General features: G+C 38.4%; 2 protein-coding genes across 3 annotated transcripts in view; one reads left to right on the forward strand and one right to left on the reverse strand.

Annotated features, from left to right (window-relative positions):
* Positions 1 to 544: 544 nt before the first annotated feature.
* Positions 545 to 12,460, reverse strand: commd7 (COMM domain containing 7). The gene is made up of 9 exons (XM_084720184.1): positions 12,278 to 12,460; positions 9,883 to 9,936; positions 9,531 to 9,633; positions 7,986 to 8,042; positions 7,782 to 7,819; positions 7,371 to 7,461; positions 5,616 to 5,665; positions 5,421 to 5,469; positions 545 to 644 (listed from the first exon to the last, which is right to left on the reverse strand). The coding sequence occupies exons 1-9, from the start codon at positions 12,446 to 12,448 to the stop codon at positions 568 to 570; spliced, it is 690 nt and encodes a 229-aa protein (XP_084576310.1). The 5' UTR covers positions 12,449 to 12,460; the 3' UTR covers positions 545 to 567.
* A 3,635-nt stretch (positions 12,461 to 16,095) lies between these two features.
* dnmt3bb.1 (DNA (cytosine-5-)-methyltransferase 3 beta, duplicate b.1) overlaps positions 16,096 to 27,012 on the forward strand; it is a 52,574-nt gene continuing 41,657 nt past the window's right edge. For both annotated transcript variants that reach the window (XM_084720185.1, XM_084720186.1), the window contains exon 1: positions 16,096 to 16,368. In XM_084720185.1, coding sequence (XP_084576311.1) covers positions 16,361 to 16,368 — 8 coding nt within the window. In that variant the 5' untranslated portion in view covers positions 16,096 to 16,360. The remainder of the gene's footprint in view (positions 16,369 to 27,012) is intronic.

Consider the following 27,012-nt stretch of genomic DNA (forward strand, 5'->3'; position numbering starts at 1 on the left):
GCATCATATTGTTGTTCATGCTAATAAACATCAGGATTGAACTTGATCAAACAGGTCTGGGTGAGCTTAATTCTCTCACTTCATTTTACAGTGTTTGTTTTGGAGCAAAATGCCAAAGTTCCTCCCACAGGGCTCACTTAAGTTTCATCTTAATGACAGACAGAGAAAATATTGATGAAATGCCAGACTTTCACACTCCACAAAAAACAAACAAACTAATACTTCACCTTCAAACACAGAGAAAAGAAACCCGATTACGATGAAATCAGTCAGTCACGTAAATCGAAGCTGAAAGAACATGCAGAGTGTAACTGTTTTATTTTCATTCATGTTTATTAGTAGATTTGAGTACAAATGTCTTGCAGTACAAAAAAATGTGTTTTTGTGTTCAGCTTCAGTCACTGGGGGGGAGGGGCATCAGCGCCACACACAGACACACAAAATGACGTGATACATACCACACACACATACACTGCCCTGCAGCTACAGCCTGACATGAACATACACACTCTCTGACATTCTCTCTCTCTCTCTCTGACACACACACACACACACACACACACACACTCAGCTGAAACACTCCATGCTGGCCTTGGCTCTCTCCATCTCATGTAGGAAGTTGTAAAACTGAGGAAGCGTCAACTCTGGAAGAGATGAGGGAAGAAAAGAGGAAACAGTTAGTAGATTAAGTGTTCAAGATTAACTCTGTACAACTGCATTACACTACAAAAAACTGTAAACATTTCAGTTTTGCAGCTCCCTTTCATACTTTGGTATAAACCTGTGGCATATCCTGTCTCATGACAGCTTTTTTTCCATTTGCTCTTTTTAAAACAAAAGGCCCAAACACACTGAAAGCAGTAAGTGACACGTGTCAACTGATGCTCCTGCAGGCATCAGACTGAAAAACCAACAACACAGAACCAGCAGCAGGTCACTGTTTATGATCATCACACTACTAAAATCTGGATTGAGGTGATGCTGCAGCCCTGTCAGCAATCCTCACATCAACACCTTCTTGTATTCCTTCGAGATCTCTCCAAACTGGTTCTGTGCCTGCAGAAGAAAAAATATTGGTCCTCATTTAATGCTCCAAAATCATATACAAGGTTGGAGTGGCTGTGTGAAGGCAGGTTGACACGCCTCTTAACTAGAAATTTTCGACTTGGCCAATTCCGATTTCCAATTTTTTTAAGGGTCTGACTGCTGAATCAGATTTTTTCCCCGATTCTGATTTTGTCTTTCTACAAACAATAATTGCATTCACAAACATTTTTGCAGCTTTTCTTGTAAATGTTCATAATGAAACACTGACTATTAAATAAATTTTATATTTTCTCCAAAAGTGGTCTTGCAGGGTCTTGTGGGACGTGATTTCATGTGGAAGCAGATGAAAACAAACCTGAGACTGATGTCATGAAACAGTTTGATTTAGTAAAACTTTGCAGTGAAGAAAACAGAAGAAGTTAAACACGTCTGGTTGAGAAAATGTTTATTCTTCAGCCAGAACAGGAGGTGAGATGTTACCCATCAGCCTGTGAACTGCTGCTGGCTAACATTACCCTGAACAACTAGAAAGTTTACTGCTGTTCGGTGAAACGTCAGCTGCTCAACTGTCTGTCTCCTTGCAGACTGTCTGTTTTCTCTTTATTCTGTTCTTTGAATCTGTCGCTCACATCGAATTCATGGAAGCATGTGTCTGAGTGTGTGTGGCTGTGATCAGTGCTTTTGTGGCTGTGAAGTTACCAACTGTGTCACTGCGTGCATGACCTGATCATTGTGCGGCGCGTGTGTGAAATTGACCGGAACAGAATCAGATGTCTGACGCTGACCGGCCAGTCAGTGGTCAGGACTGATCACACTGAAAACCGGCCACTTCTGGTCTCTGGCTGGTCGATCCGTGCATCCGTACACTTGAAGCTTTTTGTGCGCCTTCCATGATTTAAAACAAGAAGTGTATTTCAAAACACGTGTGTGAGACGCTTTCAGTGCACTTGGGCCTTAAGTGTCTGGTACTTCTTTAAAGGGAAAAAATAAGGGAATAAATGGGGGAACTGATTAGTTAATATTAGCAGTTTTTTAAGACCCACCCAAAACTGACCCGTTATGAGAGCCAGTCTGCACCAGCTTACCTGCAAAAATGTGTTAATCAATGACCCAAACCAAGCCTAAACCATAAATCCCCAAATTCATGCATTGTAGCAGCACAATTGTCGGGAGGAGACTACTAAACTCAGCTGAAACAGCCTGTAGCTCTTCCTCAACACCAACAGCATCACTGTGATGTCTGTCAATGTAGCAGCACTGATGAATTTATTACGTCAGTTGACAGTGACATTTACTATCATCACTGACTGGACATGTACATGTGAAATGGTGAATTTTCCCTTTAAGAACACAGAAGTCCCCTCATTCTGGATATTAGTAATGCTGCACATAGCTGCAGGCGATCATGAAAAGAGACTCTGCACACCTGTTTGTGGTTTCTTTTTGTTTGTGACACATTTTCCAGGAACAGAGGAATAGGAACAGATCGCTACAGGATTGATCATAGAGTCTAACTGGGTGACTTGAGCCAGCAGGCGGGGTCTTCTCTCTGGATAATGAAAGTTTAACATGTATTGCTCGGGGATTTGTGCAGTTTGGGCATAAGGCAAGGCAAGGCAAGGCAATTTTATTTATATAGCACCATTCATACACAAGGCAATTCAAGGTGCTTTACAGAACTTGAAAATGCATTAAAATAGAAACAATAAAAGAACATTAAAATTGCATTTGAGATAATTAAAAACAAAAGCTAAAAGCAGGACAATAAATAGTTTAAAACATTACAGAAATGCATATAAAGAAAGAAGCAAACATAAAACAAAAGCGACAGCAGACAAATATAAAAACAATAGCTACAGATTATCCTAAAAATATGAAACGTATCCACTTCACTGGTAGGCTGCAGTAAACAGTGATGTTTTAAACCCTGATTTAAATGAGCCGACAGTTTCAGCTGACCTCAGGTGTTCTGGAAGTTTATTCCACAGGTGGTGAGCACAGAAACTAAAGGCTGCTTCACCTTGTTTGGTTCTGATCCTGGGAACACTGAGTAAACCTGTTCCAGATGATCTGAGGGGTCTTGGTGCTTCATAACGTACAAGCAAATCAGATATGTATTTAGGCCCGAGACCATTTAGTGCTTTATGGACAAGTAAGAAGATTTTAAAGTCTATCCTTTGACACACGGGAAGCCAGTGCAATGATTTAAGCTCTGGTGTAATGTGCTCCACTCTCTTGGTGTTGGTGAGGATTCTGGCAGCAGCGTTCTGGACGAGCTGCAGTTGTCTGATTGATTTTTTACTCAGACCTGTGAAGACACTGTTACAATAGTCCAGCCTGCTGAAAATGAAAGCATGAACAAGTTTTTCTGTATCTTCCCCAGACAGAAATCCTTTAATTCTCGCTATGTTTTTAAGGTGGTAGTAGGCTGATTTAGTGATTGTCTTTATGTGACTGGTAAAATTTAGGTCTGAGTCCAGAATGACACCGAGATTTCTGGCTTGATTTTTAGGTTTTAGTGTCATGGATTCAAGGTGAGCACTCACTTTTGATCTTTGTTCTTTAGGGCCAAAAACAACTATCTCAGTTTTGTCTGTGTTTAGTTGTAGGAAATTCTGGCACATCCATGTATTGATTTCATCAATGCACTTATTTAACAGATGTAGGGGACTGTAGTCATCTGGTGACACTGTAATATAGAGTTGTGTGTCATCTGCATAAGTATGGTAGGAGATGTTGTGATATTCTATAATCTGAGCAACAGGGAGCATATAGATGTTGAACAGAAGAGGCCCAAGAATGGACCCTTGAGGAACTCCACGTGTCATTTTTGTTCGCACAGATTCATAATTGCCAAAGAAATCCCTGTCTTGTAAATAAGATTTAAACCAATTTAGCACAGTACCAGAAAGTCCCACCCACTTTTCAAGTCTGTCGAGCAGAGTCTTATGGTCGACTGTGTCGAATGCAGCACTGAGATCCAGTAATACCAGAACTGAAATCTTTGATGCATCACTGCTCAGATGAATGTCATTCAGAACTTTTACAAGTGCAGTCTCAGTGCTGTGATGTGCTCGAAATCCAGACTGAAAGACATTAAAGAAATTGTTTTTGCACCAAGAAGGCATTACGTTGCTGAAAAACAACCTTTTCAATTATCTTTCCTAAAAAAGGTAGGTTTGATATGGGCCTGTAGTTGTTTATTACTGAGGCATCCAGGTTAGGCTTTTTTAAAAGAGGTTTAATGACTGCGGTCTTCAGGGCCGTTGGAAAAAGGCCTGACTGAAGAGAACTGTTTACTATCTGAAGTATATCTGATGCTATGCAGTTAAAAACATCCTTAAAAAAGCTTGTAGGCAGAGTGTCGAGGCAGCAGGTAGTGGACCTAAGATTTCTGACTATGTCCATCAAAGTTGCACAATCTAAGGGGTGAAAAAGTGCTAAATTAACTGGAGCAGTGTTATGAGGCACAGGTGAAATAGGTGAAATAGCCACTGTGTTGACTGTCTGTCTTATCTTTAAAATCTTGTCTGTAAGAAAAGAGGCAAAGTCACTGCATGCCTTGGTGGACAGCAGTTCAGGAGGGACTGATGCTGAGGGGTCTGTCAGTCTGTCAACAACAGTGAATAAGGTCCGTGCATTGTTGTTGTTTTTGTTGATAATCTCAGAGAAAAAGGACTGCCTTGCCCTTTTTAGCTCCAAGTTATAGATGCGCAGACTTTCTTTATAGATGTCATAATGAACCTGGAGTTTGTTTTTTCGCCACCTGCGTTCTGCTTTTCTACATTCTCTTTTTTCATAAAAACAACTCCTCCTCATAAGCTCTGGATCATTCTGTGCTTTTCTTTCCACTGCTGCTCGGAAATTTGTAATTTGCAATGCAATTTGTTCCTCCAGCATTAAAATGTACATTTGTGAAGCTTTTCCAAAATGAGCAACAGCAGCAGCAACTGAATGTCAGAAGAATGTGAGAGTAAATTATAGTCTCTGTGTCAGTGGGTCAAACCACCTTTCTCTCCACTGCTGCTGCAATCTGCATTCCTGCTGCTTCTAATTCACCCTCTGCTTGAGTTCAGCAACACAGCTACAGATAATCTAAGAAAAAAATGTTTGGTTGGTTTCAAATATTTGAACAACTTCAGTTTCATGCAGATAACTCCTGCGCAGTGTCCTCACTCATAACAGAATAAAGGAAACACGTTCTGTCAGTGTTTCTGCAGCACTTCATTCAAATGTTCATTGATGCTGCTTCACTCATGTGGATCTGACACCTTGAGATAAGATTAGGCCAGAGGTTTGTGCCAAACACAATAAATTATAATGAAATCATTTTTCATGCAGTTTGTTGCCAGTAACGGCACAGAGTCACTCACCCATGTAGACGTTCTCAGTGGAATTCCCCTTTCTGACCACCAGTTTCAACTGCAGAGGGACAAAGTTTGTGTTCAGCAAAACTGAACAAGGAACTCTGTGACTGACTGTGTGTGTGTGTGTGTGTGTGTGTGTGTGTGTGTGTGTGTGTGTGTGTGTGTGGTCAGCTGAAGGCAGGGTTCACTGAGTTTTCATACCTGCAGGAAGATGTTGCCCACTTTCTGTACTTCACTGGTGCCGACAGTCACTGTTGGGGTAAGAAAATAAAATGAAACAACAAACAGGAACAGATCTTTGTTGGTTCAACTTTAAGAGCTGAATTTCAAAAGACTATCTGAGAAAACAAATGTATCACTGATTGTTATACTGTATATGTAAAAGAGCCAATACAGTGTAATCCATTACATTACTTCAAGCTTTGTTTTTATAGCACGTTTCATGCAGGTTAGCGCAGTTCAAAGTGCTTCACAGATGACTGACGAGCCGATAATAAGACAGAACAAGTGTGGACCTTAATATGAGATAAAAACTGCAGATAAAAGATAACAGGGATTAAAAAAACAACATTAATAATAATAAACTAACTGATAAAGTAAAATAGATGAATAAACTTACATAAATAATGTCTATAAATCATTCTTAATTCCATCTGTAGAAATACAACTCCTTGATTAATCGACTTATTGATTCAGCTGTAATTGCGCAAACTAGGAACGATAAATATTAATTGATAACTGATTGATTGCTTGTTAAGAATTCAATAGATCTACTATAAAATAAAGATAATTTTTATTAGTGTGCTCCATGTTATATGATATTCAAGTATATATGTTTTATGTTGACATCTTTTATACATATATATATATAATATTGTTTCCTAACTAGCTTTAAGGTTCACATAACAGTGCCTTGTTTATTAGCTAGATAAAAAGTTTTTTTTATTGTAATAGTTTGCTAGCTAGCTGCATTATTTGTTAGCTAGATAATAAGTTAGCGTAGTTAGCCTACTCATGATGGCTCGGCAGAGAAGATCCAGTTTATTTTTTGAGAAATACTTGTTGCTCAAATTATCACCTGGAGAGAGAGAAAGACGTGACGCATCACAAAACTCTGGGGTTGAATTTGTCCCTTGACTTTCATCGACAAACTTGTGTCAGTTTCAAGTTAATAGTGGATCACATTTTAAACTGGAGTTTAAAGTTTTGGTGCAACAGAATTAAACTGAATCTAAGTTTAGAGCAAAAACTAAACTCTGGTTTAAACTTAAATCTTTTTTCATTTGGAGCTTGTTTAAAAGTTTGGATCAACATAATTTAAACCTAAAACACAATTTAAACAGGTTCCTTCTTCAGCTGTTGAGTATTGTCTTTGACGGGTCTGAGCAGTGGACATATTGTCTCTCAGACCAGTCACGTCTCCACAGATGCCCGACTGGATCCAGCCGCCTCATTGGCAACATGCAGAGACACAGACTGTTTGCCCAGCCGAAGGTGTTTAGCACGTCAATAACTGCACACTCAACTAAACTACAGTGGAGAGCAGCACGTACAGCAGACACTCCCTGTCCACTCCCCTCATGAACTCCAACACAGTGTCTTTAAGTGTGAAGAGCAGCTCACCAATAGCTTAACATAATGCTAATCATTCTCCTGCCTGCTGTATTAGCATTTCTATGACCTGTGAGTCTTAACCAGTCATTAGGCTGTATGAATAAACAGTGAGGCCTGATAGAGACCCATCAGCTCCACTCATCTGAGGTGTTCAAGTGAGACTAAAGCCAAAACAAAGAATTAGAGGACATAAGCTATGCTGACGACCGTGTAAGACTGTAAGACTAGAGCCTGTGTGTTCATGAATGTGTTCTGTGAGTCTGAGAGGAGAGACGACTGCAGCCCTCCTGATCAAAAATAGACTTGAAGTGAACCTATAATTTTGTAAAGACCTAAATTTACCTCCAAACTTCCACTCCATGTCCACCAGCTGGTTCACCATCAGAGTCTGTCCGACAGCGAGTCTGGACAGCGCTGTGTAGTGCTCCGCCCACTGAAAAATACAGTTATACATGATACAGAGACAGCTGTGCTCAGGAAATAACATCTGGTATGATTAGAACATATTTTAATGCACAGACTGCAGCATAAAATACATTTATCAACTGGATCATCATCAGATTAGAAATGATTAACTTCACTAATTTTTAGAAAGTTTCTCAAAATTAAGACTTACAGGATCTTTTTTCATCACTAGGATTCCTCCTAGCCCTCTTCTCGACATTTTCAAATCAGTAACATACGTGCATTTCTTAGTGTTGCACTGAATCTAGAATTTAAAAACTGTCCCATCGAGACTTTATGGAAAGTTACCTGCTGTGAAAAATGAGCCGCCTTGTCTTCGTTTAGTCCTGAAGAATCAACAGATAAAGCAGGTTTAGTTTCATGTGTTAAACCTTCACAATGAGCAGAACTGTGGGAATCGGGTGCCAGCTTCATTAGACTTTTCAACATGACGGGTCGTCATAAAGAGAACTTTATCCAGCAGGCTGTGTGGTGAAGGATTCGGATGTGTACCTAATGTCACCAGGTCTTCTTTGATCTGCTCGGCTGTCAGGTTTTTCTTCAGGGCTCCTGAGGAGACAACAGGGGAAATCACTGTCAGTGAGACAGAAACTTCCTGCAGCTGCAGCTTTTCTGTCACTTTACAGCTGAACTTTTCTGAGTATCAAGTTTAGTGTTGTGGGAAAATTCAAAACTAGTGCTTAGTTTTGACTACGACAAGGAAAGGAAACATCCTGCTTCATACACCATTAAAATGCAGTAATTCTTTGTAGATTATATTACAATATATCAAAACATCTGGTTGGTTATACTGGACTTTGAGAGCAGAAAATTTTCTAGCAATATAAAACATGATTTTTGCATCACAAAGAGTGGGAGATCGTTTTTCCCTGGTTTGCACGAACCTACAATGATCTCAAAACGAGAAAATTCCCCCATAGGAGCAGAAAAACAAGCTATACAGCATTAAAAGAATAATTCTGCATTTTGGAAAATCAGCTCTCTTGCTGAGTGTTCGATGAGCCTGTTAGCTTAGCTTAGCATAAATACTGGAAGCAAAGGGAAACAGCTAGCCTGGCTATGTCTACAGGTAAAAAAGGAAGAAACTATAAATAAATAAACTAAACACCTAAAAAATGTATATCAGTTTAAGTGTACACTATGGTCAGAATATTTTACCACTTTGCCTTGCTGTCAGACAGCTTTTCCTGATGACAGACTGAAATTATATGAGTCAAATACCACTCTCTCCAAACCAACCAAACTCCTTTGGCAAAAACAGTAATTTTACCTCACAGAACATTTGAGCTGGTTGCTGGTCTACTGCTGCCTTGATCTGTTAGTTTGTGTTATTGTGTGACTTCTGTGTTTTAAAATGATTAAGCAAAGTCACAAAATAACACAAACAAACTAACAGATCAAGGCAGCAGCAGACCAGCAAATCCCATGTTCTGTGAGGTAAAATGACTGATTTCTCATATGGAGTTTGGTTGGTTTGGAGAGCATTACTTGGCTTATAAAACGGGGGTTTCCCATCAGCAAAGACTGTCTGATGGCAAAATAAAACAATGAAAATACTGTGTATTCTGTGGGGCTCTATTCACACAACCCCACATCAAATAATCTGAACTATCCCTTTAAGATTTGATAGCCTGTTCGATCCCAAAACACTCTACTATTAGTATTGGATTAAGATATGAATTAAATTTAATTTCTCAAAATGTTGAACTATTCCTTTAATAATGACGATGCGTTTAAGGACAGGGCAGAAATTTGTACACTGCACCAATCTTGAAAGTTCTTGACTCTTACTCTTAAAAACACTGTTAGTCTCTCCATGTTCCATACTGAATCTGACAGGTGCAGGTGAATTCTCTGCTGGTTAACAAAATGTATTCTGGGTAATGTAGGAAAATGCTGACTGAAGTAGAGGGACACCTGGAAATAACTGGAAATAACTTATGTTTGTCTCAGTCTTGGTGAATGAACCGTTTGGTGTGTGTGTGTGTGTGTGTGTGTGTGTGTGTGCGTGTGTGTGTGTGTGTGTGTGTGTCCCACCCTGTGGCACAAGGAGAACACTCTTCATCAGGTTCCTCAGAGGACCAGCACTCATCCCATGTTCTCCTGCAAACTCACTGAGCTGCTGCATGAACCTCTCCGTCTACACAGACACACAGACACACAGACACACAGACACACAGACACACACACACAAATGCATGCATTCATTTGCACACACACACAATAGGACAGGCAATGTTTTACCTCGGTTCAGTTATCAAGGCTAATCACTGAGTCCAAAGTCCCATTAACATCAAAATTGTGTGTGTGTGTGTGTGTGTGTGTGTGTGTGTGTGTGTGTGTGTGTGTGTGTGTGTGTGTGTATGTGTGTGTGTGCGTGCGTGTTCACCTCTTTAGGCTCTAGCAAGAACTGGAACAGAATTTCAATCAGACGATGAAATTGCTGCACAAAATGGAAAAAATGAAAGTCTTTGTTAATGTCTGAAAAAATGTTGAGCTGCAGTTGGCTTTTTGGAGAAAAGTAAACTTTGAACAACTCTTTAAATCAAGAAACGACAGAAAAGTTTTATCAAAAACTCACAGGATCTTTGTCCTAACTGTGTGTTGATATTTTATAAAATTTGTGGGGGGTCTTGAGAGCCCCTCTCTTTAAACTTTTGTTTGTTGTTTATTATTTATTTATTACAGAAATTAGTTCTTCAGCAAGCATCTTTCCTGAATTAATAAAGGTTAAATATTATAATTAATCACTGATTGTGTTTGTGTGAGATGAAATAGGTTTTTAGCAAAAGGAAGACGTCTGTTTCCACACCACTGTTTAATTCAATTCTACACTTTTTTACACAAATATCAAAACTGTTTTCACGACTATTTCTGTTTGAAGTAAGACACCTGACTGTTCACAAACAGCTCATATCTTCTTCTTCTTCTTTCCATGACACGCCTGAGAAATTTCATTCCAAGATTATCAGTGAGTGTTGACTGATACACACTGGGTGCAGAGGTAATAAATTCATTTCTGACAGCGAGCTACAAGTAAGATTTCAAGTTTACTACTTGAAACTTTATTTCAAGTTCATTAAAGGTTGAGTCAACCAGTTACTTAGGTAACAGAAAACTGACAATGCTGAAAGCATTTATTATATGTTGCTTTGGACAAATAAGATGCACAAGAATTTAGAGATGTTCCGATACTATTTTTTTCCTCTCAGATACGGATTCAGATGCCTGAACTTTGCGGCCCATTGTGGCAACAATCTGATGCATTTAAAATATATCAATATCATTATTATTTATTATTTTTTAATTTTCTTAAACAGCTGTATACCACTAACCCTGTCTGGAAGTGACATGATTGTTATCAGCGTTATATAGCCTGTCTCAAAAAAACTGCATATGTGACCCTGCTGGGAAGTAGCAGGGTCCTGTTTGTAGGTACCAGAGGGGTGCAGAGACACCTAATCCAGTATTTTAGGCTGTATCAGAGGCATTTCTGACACCTTTCACTACAGTGTCAGTGTCTGTACCTGTAGAATATGTCACAGACATGTAACGTGCTCCACTTCAGCGCTGCAGCAGAAACACTGCTGGTGTGAATATATAACAGGCATTTGAAATAACCATCAAGCACAGGTACAAGCAAGCTGGGTGGCCTGAGTATTAGAAACAGTGTCCACCACAGAGCACTTCAAAATTATAACCTACTCCGTACATATAGTGTTCTTGGTCACCATGCTGTAAAAAAAATACATCAAAGGAATCCATATAAAGATTGTTCATTTCTATAAGATGACATATTGTTACAAGTTTTCTAATCTCTATAATATTAGTGTCAGTATCAGTCACAAAAATCCAGCACCAGTTAGTTGATTCAATGATTTTAGAAAATTATAATGAACTTTGTCATTATTTCCAAAATTTAGTGGCAAATGATAACAATAATAATAATAATAATGATAATAATTAGAGCTGCAATTATTAATCAAATAATCAATTATTAAATTAAGTGCCAACTATTTTGATAATTGAATAATTGGTTTGAGTAATTTTTACAGACAAAAATGTAAAAAAAAATTCTGATTCCAGCTCATTAAATGTGAATATTTTCTGGTTTCTTCACTACTCTACTTAAGCAAACTGAATGTGTGTGGGTGGTGGACAAAACAAGACATTTGAGGACGTCATCTTGGGTTTTGGGAAACACTGATTGCGACTCTTCACCAATTTCTGACACCAACAAATGAACGATTAATCGAAAAAATAATCAACAGAGTACTTGATGATAAAAATAAGTGTTAGTTGTGGCTCTCTTAATACTACAACAACAACAACTACCACTACTACTCCTACAACTACTACTACTACTAATAATAATAATAATAATAATAATAATAATAATATTGATGATGATGATGATGATGATGATTCAAGATGAGGGAAATACAGTAGACAGTGGACTCTAACGTTATATATTATGGTCAGATGTTAAACTACACACAGCTCCACAGTCAGTCTGCTGTCACATGACTCACATATGAGCTGTCAGTCTGTCAACTGGTGGTGTGTTTACTGACGGCTCTGATAATCGGATAAATCCCAAATATTCATACACGCGCGAGCTTATTCAACTTTAAACCCTAAAAAACTATGACAGCAATTCAAAAATAAGCTCAAAGAAGAGTTAAAGCTGAGAAACTCCTTGAGCTCAGACGGCTAAACTGATGCTCTCTCGTTTAGCCTTTTTAATTATCTCCCAGGCGTGGCGTTATAACCTGCTTATTTACCTGCTCGTTGAGTTTGTTCAGGTTCTGAAAGTCGGTGCTGACAGAATCCGGTAAAACATCTTTACTAAAGTGGAGCTGCATCTTAAATATCAGCTCAGTTTGTCTCAAAAACCGTCCGAGCTGCTCTGCTCCGCTGTGCAGTCCAACGCTTCCTGGTTCGTCTGTGCGCATGCGTCACAAGTAGCCGCGTCAGTGACGTTACTACAAGAAGCAAATGCAGTCTTTTCTAATCATAAAATTGTGGTTTTGACTGCAAACAATCAATCAGAACTGTGATTATTAGAATATTAGATATTTTTAATTTCAGTTTAATGTTAATTTGACAGTGTTTCACTTATTGCTGGACTACTGTGTTTGAATTACTTTTCATTTTCTGCAAATTCTGCTATTTATCTTACAGCTGAAATTACTGATTATATTACAGATGAAGGATTTTCCTACAGAAAATATGATGAATTGTAAGAAACACGTTGTGGAGCTACTGAACTAATTTACTTTTGGGTGTTTTAATCCAGTGGTCAAAAGTAAGTTTTTCTCAGGCAAGTACAATTTTGAGGTAGTTTTTTCTTTATACAGACAAATATTACTTAGTATAATACTAATAATAATTGTAATAATACTTGTTACTTGTTACTCAACTACATAGTGGTATATTTGATGGCGATAGCTGCTCATTGTACATTTTGCTGATAATACACCTTTATTTTTAAAATATTTTGAATGCAGGACATTTACTTGAAATTAGTATTTCTAAACTTTAGTATTGGTCCTTTAACATTATCAAAGGATCACAACTGCTTTAATTGAACAGTGCTTTATAATTTATAAGACAGTGTTATGATTTGATTGTAATATCTTGATCTGTGTCAGATGTAGTGACATAAGCAGGAGCCTGTGAATACATTTCAAAGTGTAAAGCTTCTCTTCACTGTACGTTAAACAAAAGGAGTCACATCAGTTCATATTTTAGAATGTAGACTGTAAAAAAAACTCTGGATAGCCTTCTCAGCCAGCTGATTTTCCCCCAAAATAATAAACTTCACTGAAAAGCAAGAACCTGACAGCTCTGTGAAGTGTTGTTGCCTTTCATTTCTGTGATTCAGATGCACAGTTTCTGGACTCCCACATGAACATATGTTATCTGTATGCTTAGTTTCCAAACCTTACCAGGCCTCAAAATTCTCTGATAACGCTGAAGCAATCAGGTCTTCCCAGCGTTTCTTTTAGATATGCATTTTCTCTTGCATGACAATCTTAAGCTACTTTATCAGCAACTTCATTACCCACAATACCTCAGTGCCTTGTTTTTTTAATTAATATTACTGCATTACTGAGCTTATTTGAACAACTTTATATACTGGCGGTTAGTTTCATCTACAGCAATGCATCATGGTCTATAAGATGATTATATATCTGTAGCTGTAATGTGAGAACCATGTCACCCTTTAAAGTCAGAAAAGCATCAGCTTTGTGATGATGTATTTTCCAGCTGATCCAAGAGGGTTTTTCAAGACTTCAGTGTGTGTGTGTGTGTGTGTGTGTGTGTGTGTGTGTGCCTCATCAACAGGGCTGGAACTTGTTTGCAGCCAGTCTCAAATACTACTGGACTGATCAGCCTGAACTTTTTTGTTCACATTCTTGACTGTACACTGAAGGACCTTGAAAAAGGTTTCTTCACGGCTGGAGGCGTTTTATTTTCAGTTCATCCGTCTGTCTGACCCATTGTCCCCATTCTTCTGAAGGCGATATCTCAAGAAGGCAATTTCTTCAAACTTGGCACCGAGGTCCACTTGGACTCAAGGATGATTTTGTAGGTCAAAGGTCACTGTGACCTCACGAAACATGTTTCTTGGCCATAACTCAAGAATTCATATCCAAATTATGATTTCACTTTCACTTTTCACACAAATGTTCTTTCAGGGTTGCAGTGATACCCATTTTTTAAATTCTTCACTTTTAGAGAAATGTTTAGTAATGTGCACTGTTCCTCTAGAATTCACTCAATTAAATAAATAATAGTTGACAAACAATCGATCAACTAATCATTGCAGTTGATAGCCTTATTGCTACAAACATGCAGATGAAAGCTTTGGATAATAATTCAAGTTGCACTCAGTGTTGAATTATGATTTCAAAAGTAAGTAGATGACATAATGTAATGCATACTTAGCATAAGTAAAATTACAGACTGAAAATGACTGAATTACAGTAATTTGAGCACATATGATTAGTTACTTCAACCCTTGCTGAAAAGTAACTAGTAGCTAAAGCTATCAGATAATTGTAGTGGAGTAAAAAGTACAATATTTGCCTCTAAAATGTAGTGTCATAGAAGTATGAAAATGCAAAACAGACTCATTACTTTAGTTTTAATGCATTTGAGAGGATTTATTGATTATTACATCAAACATAAAACATTAAACACACACATCACACGCAATGAGACGAAAAACAATGTCAAATATGCAAGAAGGAAACGACTTAAGAGGGAAAACACCATAAACGACATAACAAGACAAAAAAGACATAACAAGATGAAAGATGATGTAACAAGACAGCAAGATGCAAAAGGTGTAAAAGACATAAGAAGACAAAAACAACGTAAAAGATGTAACAAGACAAAACAACATAGGACAAAAAAGATGCAACAAGATATAAACTATGAAACAAGATGAAAACAAAGTTACAAGACGAAAACAATGTAACAAGCCAAAAACAAAGTAAGACAAAAAGACGTCAAAAAGCCGAGACATAAACAATGCAACAAGACAAAACCGATGTAAAAGACGAAAACGATGTAACAAGATGAAAAAAATGAAACAAAAAACAAAATAAAAGATGTAACAGGATGAAAAGGACGTAACAAAACAAAAACTGCATAAAAGACTTCAGAAGAAAACGACATAAAAACGAAAATGACAAGAGAAAAAACATAAGTAACAAGATGCAAACTATGTTACAAGACAAAAACAACGTTAAAGAGTTAACAAGACAAAAAAGATGTTACATGATAAAAGTAACGTAAAACTATGAAAAAGACTTATCAAATGAAAACAACATAAGACAAAAAAGACATAACAAGATGTAAGAAACTGAAAACAATGTAACAAGACATAAAAGATGTAACAAAACAAAATGATGTAACGAGACAAAAACAACGTAACAAGACATAAAAAGGTGAAAAGATGTAACCAGACGAAAAGGCAAGGTGAGGTTCAGTTAGCACAGAAACAGTAGAAAACAGTAGAAAATGTAGAAATGTCCTTCAGAGGTTGACTTTTTGCTTTTATACTTGGAGTACATTTCAGAGCCTGAACGTTTACTTTTACTGCAGTGAAGAAGTAAAATCAATACTTCTACTTTCACCAGTATCAAAGTACCTGTACTTCTACTGTTGTATATGTGTACTTTTGCAACCTCTGATGAAATGTAAATACTCAAATAACGTACTAGAACCTCTAGTTTAAAGTACAGTACTTGAGTAACTGTACTTCATTACATTCCACCACTGGCTATGTGTAGTTTCTGTTCAGCAACAGTGCGTTTCGCCCCCCCCGGGGAAAAAGGGAAAGTCTGTGTGTTTATCTTATGAAATATGGAAAGAGTTGTGTGTGTGTGTGTGTGTGTGTGTGTGTGTGTGTGTGTGTGTGTGTGTGTGTGTGTGTTGAAAGTAGTTCCTGTTCACATGTTTTTTAACCTCCGGGGACTGAAAATGGGAGTTGACATTCTCACCTGCGAAAACCTTGATCGCTTTGAGCGACCAATCTGCTCTCATGTGTCCCTGCAGGTCGAGTATAGAGGGGGCCGAGCCACAGTGAGTTCACTCAGTGTACGACCAGAGGGACACACACACACACACACACACACACACACACACACACACACACCAGGGGAGAAGACAGAGAGAGGCAGAGATCTGCAGCAGCATGCTCAGACAGAGTGAGGAGGTCTAGACCGACTCTTAATCCGGGTACAAGTTCAAGTTTCAACTTTTAATTCTGCATTCTTCACTTATTCGACTCTCCGGACAACAACTCACCTTCCTCCTGGTTTTCCTGCCGTGGATGAGTGCAAGGAGCGTGGATGGTTATGTAAGTTTTTCACCGGGGGAGGGCGGGTGTGCACGATTTATTGCAGAGCGAATAATCAAGAAACTTTGCGCACATTAAAAAAAAAAATCATTTTGACGCTACTTTTGCATCCAGACTCGTCACCTGTGGCACGTTTCTCATTTATTCCACCGTGCAGTCGTAAAAAAAAAAGTCCCGATTTGTCCCGGCATGAACATGAAGGTAAGCAAGACTATCTGTGAAGCTGAACACGCTGTTTCAACTAATTTAACAATTGACACCACTTTCAGAAAAAAAAAAACTAACTTTAAATGACCGTTAAATTGTCACATTTTATAAAAAACAGTACCTGCGATTTTGATCTTTTGTCGTAGAGTGAAAGTCCCCAGACTCCCTTACGAAATTATAGATTTTTGTGATTTGTTGAGTTACAGGAGACTTAATCAACTTTGTCACGCTTTTTATTTCAAATTGTCAATTTTCTGTCCCCTCATCTAAATTCGGCAACTACCTGACTCCCGGTTTCTGCCTTTTTTCTTTTTCTTTTCTTTTTATCGTCGGTTTGTAGTTTATAGCTTGGTCGTCTTTTGCCCATGTGTGCACGACAAACCGATCTGCATGCAGATGAACCTGATGTTCTTCTCAATATTCATTATAATTATCATGCAAAGAGTGTGTTTGTATTGAGTTTATGGGGATTATAAAGCAGTTATTATCATATTTTTATAGTTGTCCTATAATAACCATAGAAGAATTTATCGCAGCTCATTTCAGTTTGTCGCTTGTGGCATTTCAGCGCGTCTCTCCCACTAAATCTAGTTTATAGTGATCTCTTTCACTGTATAGCACTTGTACCTCTTAGTGTAGTATATTTGATAATTCTGCAAGGACTTGAACGTGCTGATCGGTGAGTTTAACGCGATTTACGGTGCTCATTGCTTTTTATAGTGCTGTTATTACGATTTAAAACATGTCCGTACTGCTGAAAAGTGATTTAATAGTGATTTTTAAAGCCCCTGAGGTGTTTCTGCAGGGTTAACTGTGCGCTGATGTTAGATCTGGTTTAACTGCACGAGTTCTTGGGATTTCTGCACTTTTTGTTTTTTTATTGCTGCCTGCCTGTCGTGGTTTCCTGGAGTTTGAACATGTACTGACGGACGGTGCAGGTTTAGCGGCTCAACTTCCTTGTAGGATTGTTGCTCTCATGTCACCTGGTGATTTATTAATAAATGGAGCTGTTGTTGGCAGGAAAACAGACAGACAGTGTCAGATATATCAAATATAATAAATAAGAAGTGTCTTTGGAGAGAGGAGCCATGCGGTGGAGAGTTGAGGGGAGGAGTCAATTCACTGGAATACTGACATCATTCAGGTAGTTTACCGCCAGCAGAGGCAGATACCCCCAACCTCATGCTCCAAAATCACTTTAAAGGGACAGTTTGGATAATTTCATGAGGTAATCATCCATAGTCAGTGTATTACCTACGGTAGATGGCGATCTACATCCCTCCAGATTTCATAAATACAGACAGTGCATTCAGTTGCACTGGGAACCATGGGGTGGTGCGGCCCATAAGAAGAGCAGAGCCTCCAATAAGGTGCTGAACAGAAAACGTCCTCCTAGTGGTCAGTGGTCTGTGACCTTTACTCTCTAAAGAGTCATTTTTGTCCAAAAAAGTCAGAAAACTCTGTTTGGAGCCACAATTATTTCTATATTTTCTCCTGAAGACCTCTCCTTTTTTGGGGGATTTGGCATCTGTAGCTTTGGTACAGAGACTCAAGACTGAGCTGCAAAATTTAGAGGAAAATTATGCACATTTTAGTTGATGAAATATTGCAAAAGGACTCCTGCACACTGTCTAACTTGCAATATAACATTTATTTGTGACATTTTGGTACTGGACCCTCATCAGACTAACAGTTTGTGTCCATGAGAAGCCGTCTTAAATAGGAAGTGGTTATCAATCTGCAACCAATCACATTCCCCACATGCAAAAAAAATTAGTTGATGAAATGTAAAAACAATTTTAAAAATTTGGTGAGCAGGCTACAAATTTCTACTCAAAAATCACAAACAAACTCTAACGCAATCTCTTTTAAAACAGTTAAAAGGCCTTTATTGTCAGGGCATGTTACACTTACCCAAATGTTTTTTGATTTGCACATTTTTACAGTTGTTACATTTTAAATGACCCCTTTTTATTTCCATATTTTTTTTCGTCAAAGCCACTGGAGAGGGGCATGTGGCCCTGGTCCTGCAGGTTGCAGACCCCTGTCCTAACCTGTGTTTAAAGATGAACTTGTGTTAAAGGGACAGTTCACCCCAACATCAGAAATACATGTTTTTCTGCTGGCCTGTGGTGTTATTTATCCATTTAGATAGATTTGCTGTGCGTTGCAGAGTTTTGGAGATATCGCCATAGAAATGATCACATTCTCTCCTTCTCAAAACCAGTGTCTCTTCTCCAAAAATCATGACCTGGTTACTCAAGATAATCCACAGACCTTGTTGTGAGCAGTTTCATGTAGGATGGTGGATTTTGGGACTCAGAAATACACAGCAGGTCTTGTTACACTGTGGTTTGTGTAGCGCCATCTAAAAAGATTATGTGCTGACTCAGTGGTATCTGTTGTGATGTTTAGTTTAATCTTGACAGTATCAGATCTGACACATTCTGGTAATAACATCAGGATTAAAATGGATTCACCTGGAACATCTTATTATGAAATAAATGAGTCACACTGGGTTTAATAAGATAATGACAGGTACTGATCAAGTGCCAGACAGACACCTCGCCATCCCTCACCCACACCCAGTATTAATACTAAAATGTACCAGTAATTCATACCAAATTACACAGCTCTTTTCACCGATTGTCTCGAAAATTATTGTTATATTATTATTATTGTTAGAAAATTATCTGTCCATATTTTACATTATAGCTAATATTAGTATGCAAACTGCCAATCAGTGCTTTGTTTTATCGGTATATTATAATGAACACTTTGCAGACATCTTCTAAAACAACACAAAAGACACTTTTTTGTATATTAACACCATCCCTCTGCAACAGTTTGTAATGGATTTGTGTAGTAACAGTATAGAGGTCTGCAAAGACGCATCTATGGTGCAAAAACAATGTGGTGTTCAATGTTTGAAAGTGCTTGGATTGTGGACAAAGTGCTTGAAATTGCAGTTATTTGCTTTTTAGATAAAAAAAAAAAAATCAACAAAAAAACAAAGTTAGATATTGGATCAGCCAGGATGTCAAGTCTACTTGAAGTCAGGTGACACATTATGATCTAATTTCTTAGTATTAGCAGGGAGCTAACTGGAAAAACAACCTGCATAAACACGTCATAGTATCTAACTTAGATAAATCTGGTTTATGTCCATGACTGAATAAATGAGCGTCTGCATCAGTTATAAACAACGATTAAAAGAAAATAATTTGCAGATATTTTGATCATTTTTTCTTTGACTTACATGATTGTAAACTCAACTTGTTTTGGATTTTTGTCCTCGGATCACCAGAAAAATAATTTAATCACTTTGGATTTAGGGAGTTGTGATTGGCATTTTTTTTTATATCTATTTTGTGACCAAATGTTTAATCTATGAAATAATTGGCAGATAAAAGTTAGTTGCAGTCCCATACTGGTATTTTCTTGATTTTGTTGGTGCAAAGGTGAAAACACCACGTTATACAGAGTTTATATTTGTCATGTTTGGAGCAAGTGGAAAAGTTCAGTAAGGTAAAGCAGAAGGGCGAAGCTCACAACAGATTAAAAGTGAAATTGTAGGTTTTGCCCAGAGGCTGCGATTAACCAAAAACCTCAACAGAGTCTGGCGCTGGCGAGCGAGATTCACCACTTTTACTTTGCCGTCTTGAAGTTTACAGCTGGACATACTTCACACTGTAATCTTCTGATTACTCACTACTAGTGTTTGAAGCCAAGATAATATCAAGAGAGCCTTACGAAAAGTTAAACCGAGTTGAAACACATGAACTCTGAGATGTCTGAAGCTTCTCTCAGCTAAAATAATAATACTGTTTTCATTTCCACAAACTGCCCAGAGTTAACTGTCAAGTTTGAGGAGAAATGAGGCTGGATATTTGCAGGTTGTTGAAAGCTGGAGATGAATTTAACCCTGAATTAATGCCACAGCTGCTGCATAATTAAGAATTTCAGTCTGACAGCAAAAATATATACTGTACAGCCTCAGACTGAATACAAGGATGATGTTCTGTATACCTGTGCTCTCTTTTCACCAGTTTCAGAATCAGTAAACCTCCCTGTGTGGATCTTGAGTCAGCACCCTGCCATGAATGAATGGAAGTGATCAGAGAAATGCTGAATTTTGTAATGACACTGGCAAAGAAATTGTGTTTAAAGGAGTAATATGCAGCAACTGCACGTGCAGAAATGAGCACAGCAGTCTAAATTGGGGCCATAGAGTGTTTTATTAAATAGGTTGAGATCCTCTGCAGGCTGCAGGAGCAGCGCAGGAGCACATGCAACATCATAAATGAACAAAAACAAGTGAGGGTGAGTCCTACTCTGTTGGTGTAAAGTTCAGCCTGGTGTCCTGAAAACAAAAGCCCACTGCTCTGAAAATACAGTTTAGACTTTGAGTTCAGTGGCTGTCTGTCTCACTGCCTGCCAAACTCCATTCACAAATTGCTCAACTTAACTGTATAAACATTTACTCCTTCTACAAGATTATTAATGATTTTTTACTCCTTGACAGACACAGACTCATTCAGCCAACATTTGGCTTTAATTTGGTCTTTAATTAACATGAAACTGTTTGTGTATCACGGTTATTTTATGATTTATTAAGGTAAATATATTACAGATTTCTCCTTTAATTTCTTCATGGCTCATACCTGACCCAAACATTGGCACTGATTCCAGCACTTAAGATGAAGAGAAGAAGATCTCTGTCTCCAGTGCACTTCACCATATCTCTTAGCAACTCTCCTCTCTTCTTATCTCACCAGTTTATCACTTGAACATGTAGTTTAGTTGCAAAACTTTCAAACTGATGAAGTGCTCTCTGAAGCGCTGGTTATATTTGAAGTGGAGTCCTACGTGGGTCGAGTTTTGCAAACCCACACTCGCCCGCACCTGCAGAGCTCAGTAGTGGAACCGACCTGTTACCCGCAATTATCTGCAAGTCAAATTCAGACACACCCTTACCTGTTAATATTAGTCCTCATACTCACCTCCTGGATGCATCTGTCAGCTGGTGAAGCACTCGTGCTCCTGCAGCTGTGGATGTGTTTCCTCAGCAACGATGTGCTTAGCTTGTGGCTACACTATATGCTGCAACTTCCACATTGTGGGACTGGTAAACGTTTATCTTATCGTATCTTATCTTGAACTAATACTCTAGCACTTCTTACAAGTAGCAAAGCCTCAGATAACATCATTCTCACAGTCTCTGATCACACAAAGTCTCTCTCAAATGTCCATCGATGTATTGTCCACAATTTGATGTTCAGCGCTTGCAACTTGCTGTCATCCACAGGCAGCAGCAAGTCTATGTCGCTGTTATCCAATTATTTGGCTGCAAATAATAATTATTTTTATTGTCAATTAATATGCTGATTAATTTCTGGATTAGTTCATTAGTTTTTGGGTATATGAAGTGTCAGAAAACGATTTAAAAAATATTGCTCACTGTTTCTTGAGGCCCAAGCAGACGTCACAATTCAAACATATTCAGTTTACTGTCAGAGAGGAGTAAAGAAACCAGAAAACGTTCACATTTAGGAAGCCCAAATCAGAGAATTTCGACATTTTTTTCTTAAAATATGATACAAACCAATTAATCAATTATCAAAATTGTTGGTGATTAATCTAATAATCTTTTAATGATTATTAATTACAACTCTACGATCACTTTCATTTCTAAAAACATTTTTGTTTTTCGTGCATTTTTACTTGTGCTTGTACCTGTGAATTCATGAAAATATATTCACAACGTTACTTTTTTGCATGTTACCTGACGATTATTAATCGATTATTAAATTCATCAGAAAGTATTTTTAAAAACCGCTTTGAGCTATTTTTTAATAATCCTCAAATGTGAATATTTTCTGTTTATTTTACTCTTCATATAACAGCAAACTGAATAGTTTTGTGTTTTGGACTTTTGCGTCGTTTGAGGGTGTCAGCTCGGGCTTTGGAAAACTTTGGAAAACTTTTTTGAGATGAGTAATTTAGTTATATTTATAGTTTTGGTGTTTTAATGTATAAAAATGTGAGCTGTTATCAGTTGCACAGAGAACAGTTCAGGATGATTTACTGTATGAGCCTGCGTGCCTGCAGGCTTCAGTCTGTACAATAGGCAACAAAGTAGACAATGTATAAAGTGTAGGGCTCGATCTGAGCTGGAAGGGGCCATAAAGTACATGACAGACAAGGAATGCAGCCCCCCGAGAGAGACCCTGAGGAGCTGACCCCCCCTTAACACACACACACATTCATGTTCATACCCTTTGGGGAGTGAACAATCCCCTCTTGCAATGCGGTCCCTAATCTCCAGCCACCAGACACAACTTTGATGTGAAGCCCCCCCCCCCCCCCGTCCTCCGTGTCCCCTTTTCGTGGGCCCCTCACTCTCTGCCCTCCATCCTTCCTCAGTTCGTCTAATTCATTCTTGCTGTTGCTTCTCTCTGTTGCTAAATGCTGAAACATGTTTCTGCAAAGATATGCACACCTGAAAGGACGCAGGTATGGATGACACCCAAAAAAATTTGTATTACTTAATTCAAGGAAAAGCTGATTGGCTGAGCAAGAAGGGACACAACAAATCACCACAAACACATTTACAAAACAGCTAAGACCTACTTTTAATGTTTCAACATGTTAAAGGGACAGTTCGTATTATTTTAAGTGTGATTGTATGAGGTACTTCTCCTCAGTGTGTTACCTACAGTAGGTGGAGGTCGACACGCCCCCAGCAGCAGGTGTACTGGTGTAGGAAGGACAGGGTCAGCAGCAACATGTATGAGCTGTTTAGTCTGGTGAGCGAAGCCACTGATGAAACACTCAACGCTTAATTCCACATTAATGTTTCGTTCATTTTGTGCAGACTTTTGTCTAAAGTAGAGCTGGGCAATATATCAATATTATATATCGTGATATGATTTAAGGCTTTTCCTGTTTTTAAAGGCTGCATTACAATAAAGAGTAATTTTCTGAACTTATTAGACTGTTGTAGCTCTTCTAGTATTTGCCTTTACTAAATTAATCATAATAGTCGGTAATTATCAAAAAAATCTAATTGGATTAATATTTTGTGAAAGCACGAATAGTCATCCCTACAATGTTGTCACAATATCAAAATATTTAGTCAAAAATATTATTTTTACTCATTTTATCACCTTAGCCACTTCCACATGTATGTAAAAAACAAGTGCCTTGTTCTTCAGTCTGCAGCGCCAAATACAATATTGGAAAAAATACATGAAAATAACAAATAAGAAATGTCAAGAATTTCATACACTAATGTGCGTCAGGCTGTTATAGAGTAAATAAATAATAGTGCTCTATGTATTCAGTTGAATTATAGCAGTTGAGATATTGCATATTATTGTCATGTCAACTCAGTTGTGTAAAGTTGAATTATTGCAGTGTTGCACCTTTGAATAATTGCACAGGGGCTGTACTGTCGGTCTGAGAAAATTATTGTGTATCCCCTTTCAAACAATTAACTGAAGACATGTTCAGCGAAAGTGCAAGTGCATAAAGACTTTATTTAATTTTAGAAATGAGACAGCAGGAAATGCGAACCAGTCTGGCGTTTTTAATCTCACCTCACTGAAGCTGCACGTGTCAGCAGGAAAAACTAATCCAGGCCTGAATGTTGGCAGAATCAAAGCTTTCAGCAGAAACAGTCAGTTGCTCTGTACCTGTGTGGTCTGCTCATCGTGTGTCGGTGAAAGGTCGAAAGCGTGGGGGGAGGAGGAGGGGGGGGTCAGAGGGGGTGTCAACATCCTGTCTAAATGATGATCCCGTTCACCTGCCTGCTGAAGGGACAGTCCCTCACTGAGTCACGCGTCTTGATGTCAGGAGATGGTTTGTTAGTCAGAGGTCACCAACCTCCGCACACGCTGACTCGCACACTTTCACCAGCCTGTCTGTGTGTGTGTGTGTGTGTGTGTGTGTGTGTGAACATGTATTACTCATTCTGTGGGGACATACAAGTGTTTACACACTCACACTGTGGGGACCCATGTTTCTTTTGGGGACACAAGCTGGTCCCCACAACATAAAACCATTAAGTCTTTATTGCCATATGCAGAAATAAACAAATTATCAGTGCAATTACATTCTAAGTATAATATGCTGCTTTCCCTGGTGCATGTGCAGTATAATCCAGAATAAAAACAGTGTGTGCAAAATGTGACTGCAGTGGACAAGGTGATACATTTCTACTGTAAAGATGTGGTTACATGTTTCCTGGAGAAAGAAAGATCCACACATCAAAAACATGAAAACATCACAAGCTTGGAACATACAAAATAAAATAAAAATAAATCCTTTAAACGGGAGCTTTTTGGTTTGCTGATCCTTCCTTCTCTCTTCAGAAAAAATCTCCACCAGTCATTTAATAGTAAACAGAACAGCTACAGACTTATCATGACATCCGACTTGTTTTATCTCTCAGTTTGAGACAATCAATCAGGTTTTTTTTGGAAAGCGTGCCAATGTCGAAAGTGGGTTTATCTTATCTGGCGACCAGTTTGGCAGGTAACCAAGCATCATCTAGAGCCTCTCAGTGCAGACACTCTGTGGATTTTGTAAATCTGAAGTCTGTGAGTTTGTGTTTAGGGCTGCAACTAACCATTATTTATTATTATTGATTTATCTTTAGATATTTTTTTTCCATTATTCATTCATAGACAATGACAGTGAGAAATATCTCGATATCCTTCATGGTGTTGTCAGATAGCTTCTGTTGTTTCAGTCCAAAACCCAAATGTATATAATATACATTAGAGTTTAAGCAGACACAAGAAAGCAGTAAATCCTTGTGTTGGCTTTTTCCCTTGACAAATAAACAAAATTGCCAAAATGACAAAATTGTTGTCAGTTAATTTTTGGTAGGTCAATTAGTCAGTTAATCATTTCAACATTGTTTCTATTGTACGCCAACCTGGAAACCAGGAGAATCTGTGAGCTCGTGTTTCATTTGCTCAGTCAGATGTAGCTAGCCATCCTGTTCAGACAGATTTGTCTTGGCTCTTTTTGGCCCAGTCACAACCGTTTCTTTAATACGGGGCAGGTTTGATATGATGACTGACAGAGAAATGTCACCAGTCCAGATTTGTGGCACACACACACCTGGCTCACTCACAGCCAACTGTCAAAGTAGGCACTGCTGATTAAATGTCAATCAAGATTCAGTTACTGGGTTGCCTATTTCTCACTTCAGATATTTTACATTTTAGTGTTTGGGTGCTGTTTATCTGTAATATGAGAAAATTTGTGACCAAGCATCCATTTTTTCCTGCTTGAAAACGGACTCTGATTGGTTGCATGTCTATCCAGTTGTGTCCAGAGATGGGCCTCACCACTCATAATCAAAAAATAAGCGTAGAGGAATGTGTTTCAGTCTGGCAGTCACAGGGTAGTTTAACACCAAACAACCTGAAAAACAGAAACTTAATATTGTTATGCAATCCATTACAAAACTCCTGTAGTTCTGCATAAAATAGTTTAACTCTAATGTTATTTTGAAGTTCTCTAAAAAGTGAGACAATGTAATATTATTCTTGCCCCCCAAATTTCTGTGGGTATGCAAGTTTTTTTAATGCTGCTAAACAAACTAAAGATAGGCAACTGGCCCTTTTCCCATTGCCAGTATACACGTTTGCATTTCAGTTTCTGTGTGTTCAGGTCTCTAGCTTCTAACTGAATCCCTGTGGTTTGACAGTTAGTGTCCTCCTGCGTCGCTGTCTGTAATCTTTAGTAAATATCTTGTTTTAAGACTTCTGGTAGCAGAACATCAGGATTTATTTAAGAAATCTTATCAGGTGCAAATCCAAATCCTATTTTTCTGGTCACCGAGTTTGTTTTCTGTCGCCCAATCATTTTTACCCCCAGTTGTGTTCCTCCATGTTGTTTTGTGATTTGCTTCTTTGTGTCTCCGGGCAGAATCAGATGAGAAAAAATAAGACTGACAGTCAGCTACCTGAGGTCTGCAGGTCCTCTCTGTACAGGCTTGTTTGACCCGTCACCTCCTTGAAATTTAAACCTAAACACACACACACACACACACACACACACACACACACACACACACACACACACACACACACAGAGACACACACAGAGACACACACAGAGAGACACATACACAAAAAAGGTGTTCATGTGCACCAGCATGGCCGCTCAAAAGAATGCAAATAAGAATGAAGAAGTGCTGCATACATAATGCATGTACAAACGCATACACACTCACTTATTATGTTCACTCCCTCTCTCACTCTTACACTCTTACACACACACACACACACACACACACCCTGACAGGCCTGTGTATCTGTTTACCCCAGGTTTGTATGGGCATGTCAGATCTGCTCCTACACACTCATGGAGAACTGGAGAGGCCAGCGTTGTCCTCTCCTGTCCCAGTCTTTTTCTTTC

Source organism: Lutjanus erythropterus, chromosome 6 (genome assembly GCF_056507025.1).
Source record: "Lutjanus erythropterus isolate fLutEry1 chromosome 6, fLutEry1.hap2, whole genome shotgun sequence".
Classification (NCBI taxonomy): domain Eukaryota; kingdom Metazoa; phylum Chordata; class Actinopteri; order Lutjaniformes; family Lutjanidae; genus Lutjanus; species Lutjanus erythropterus.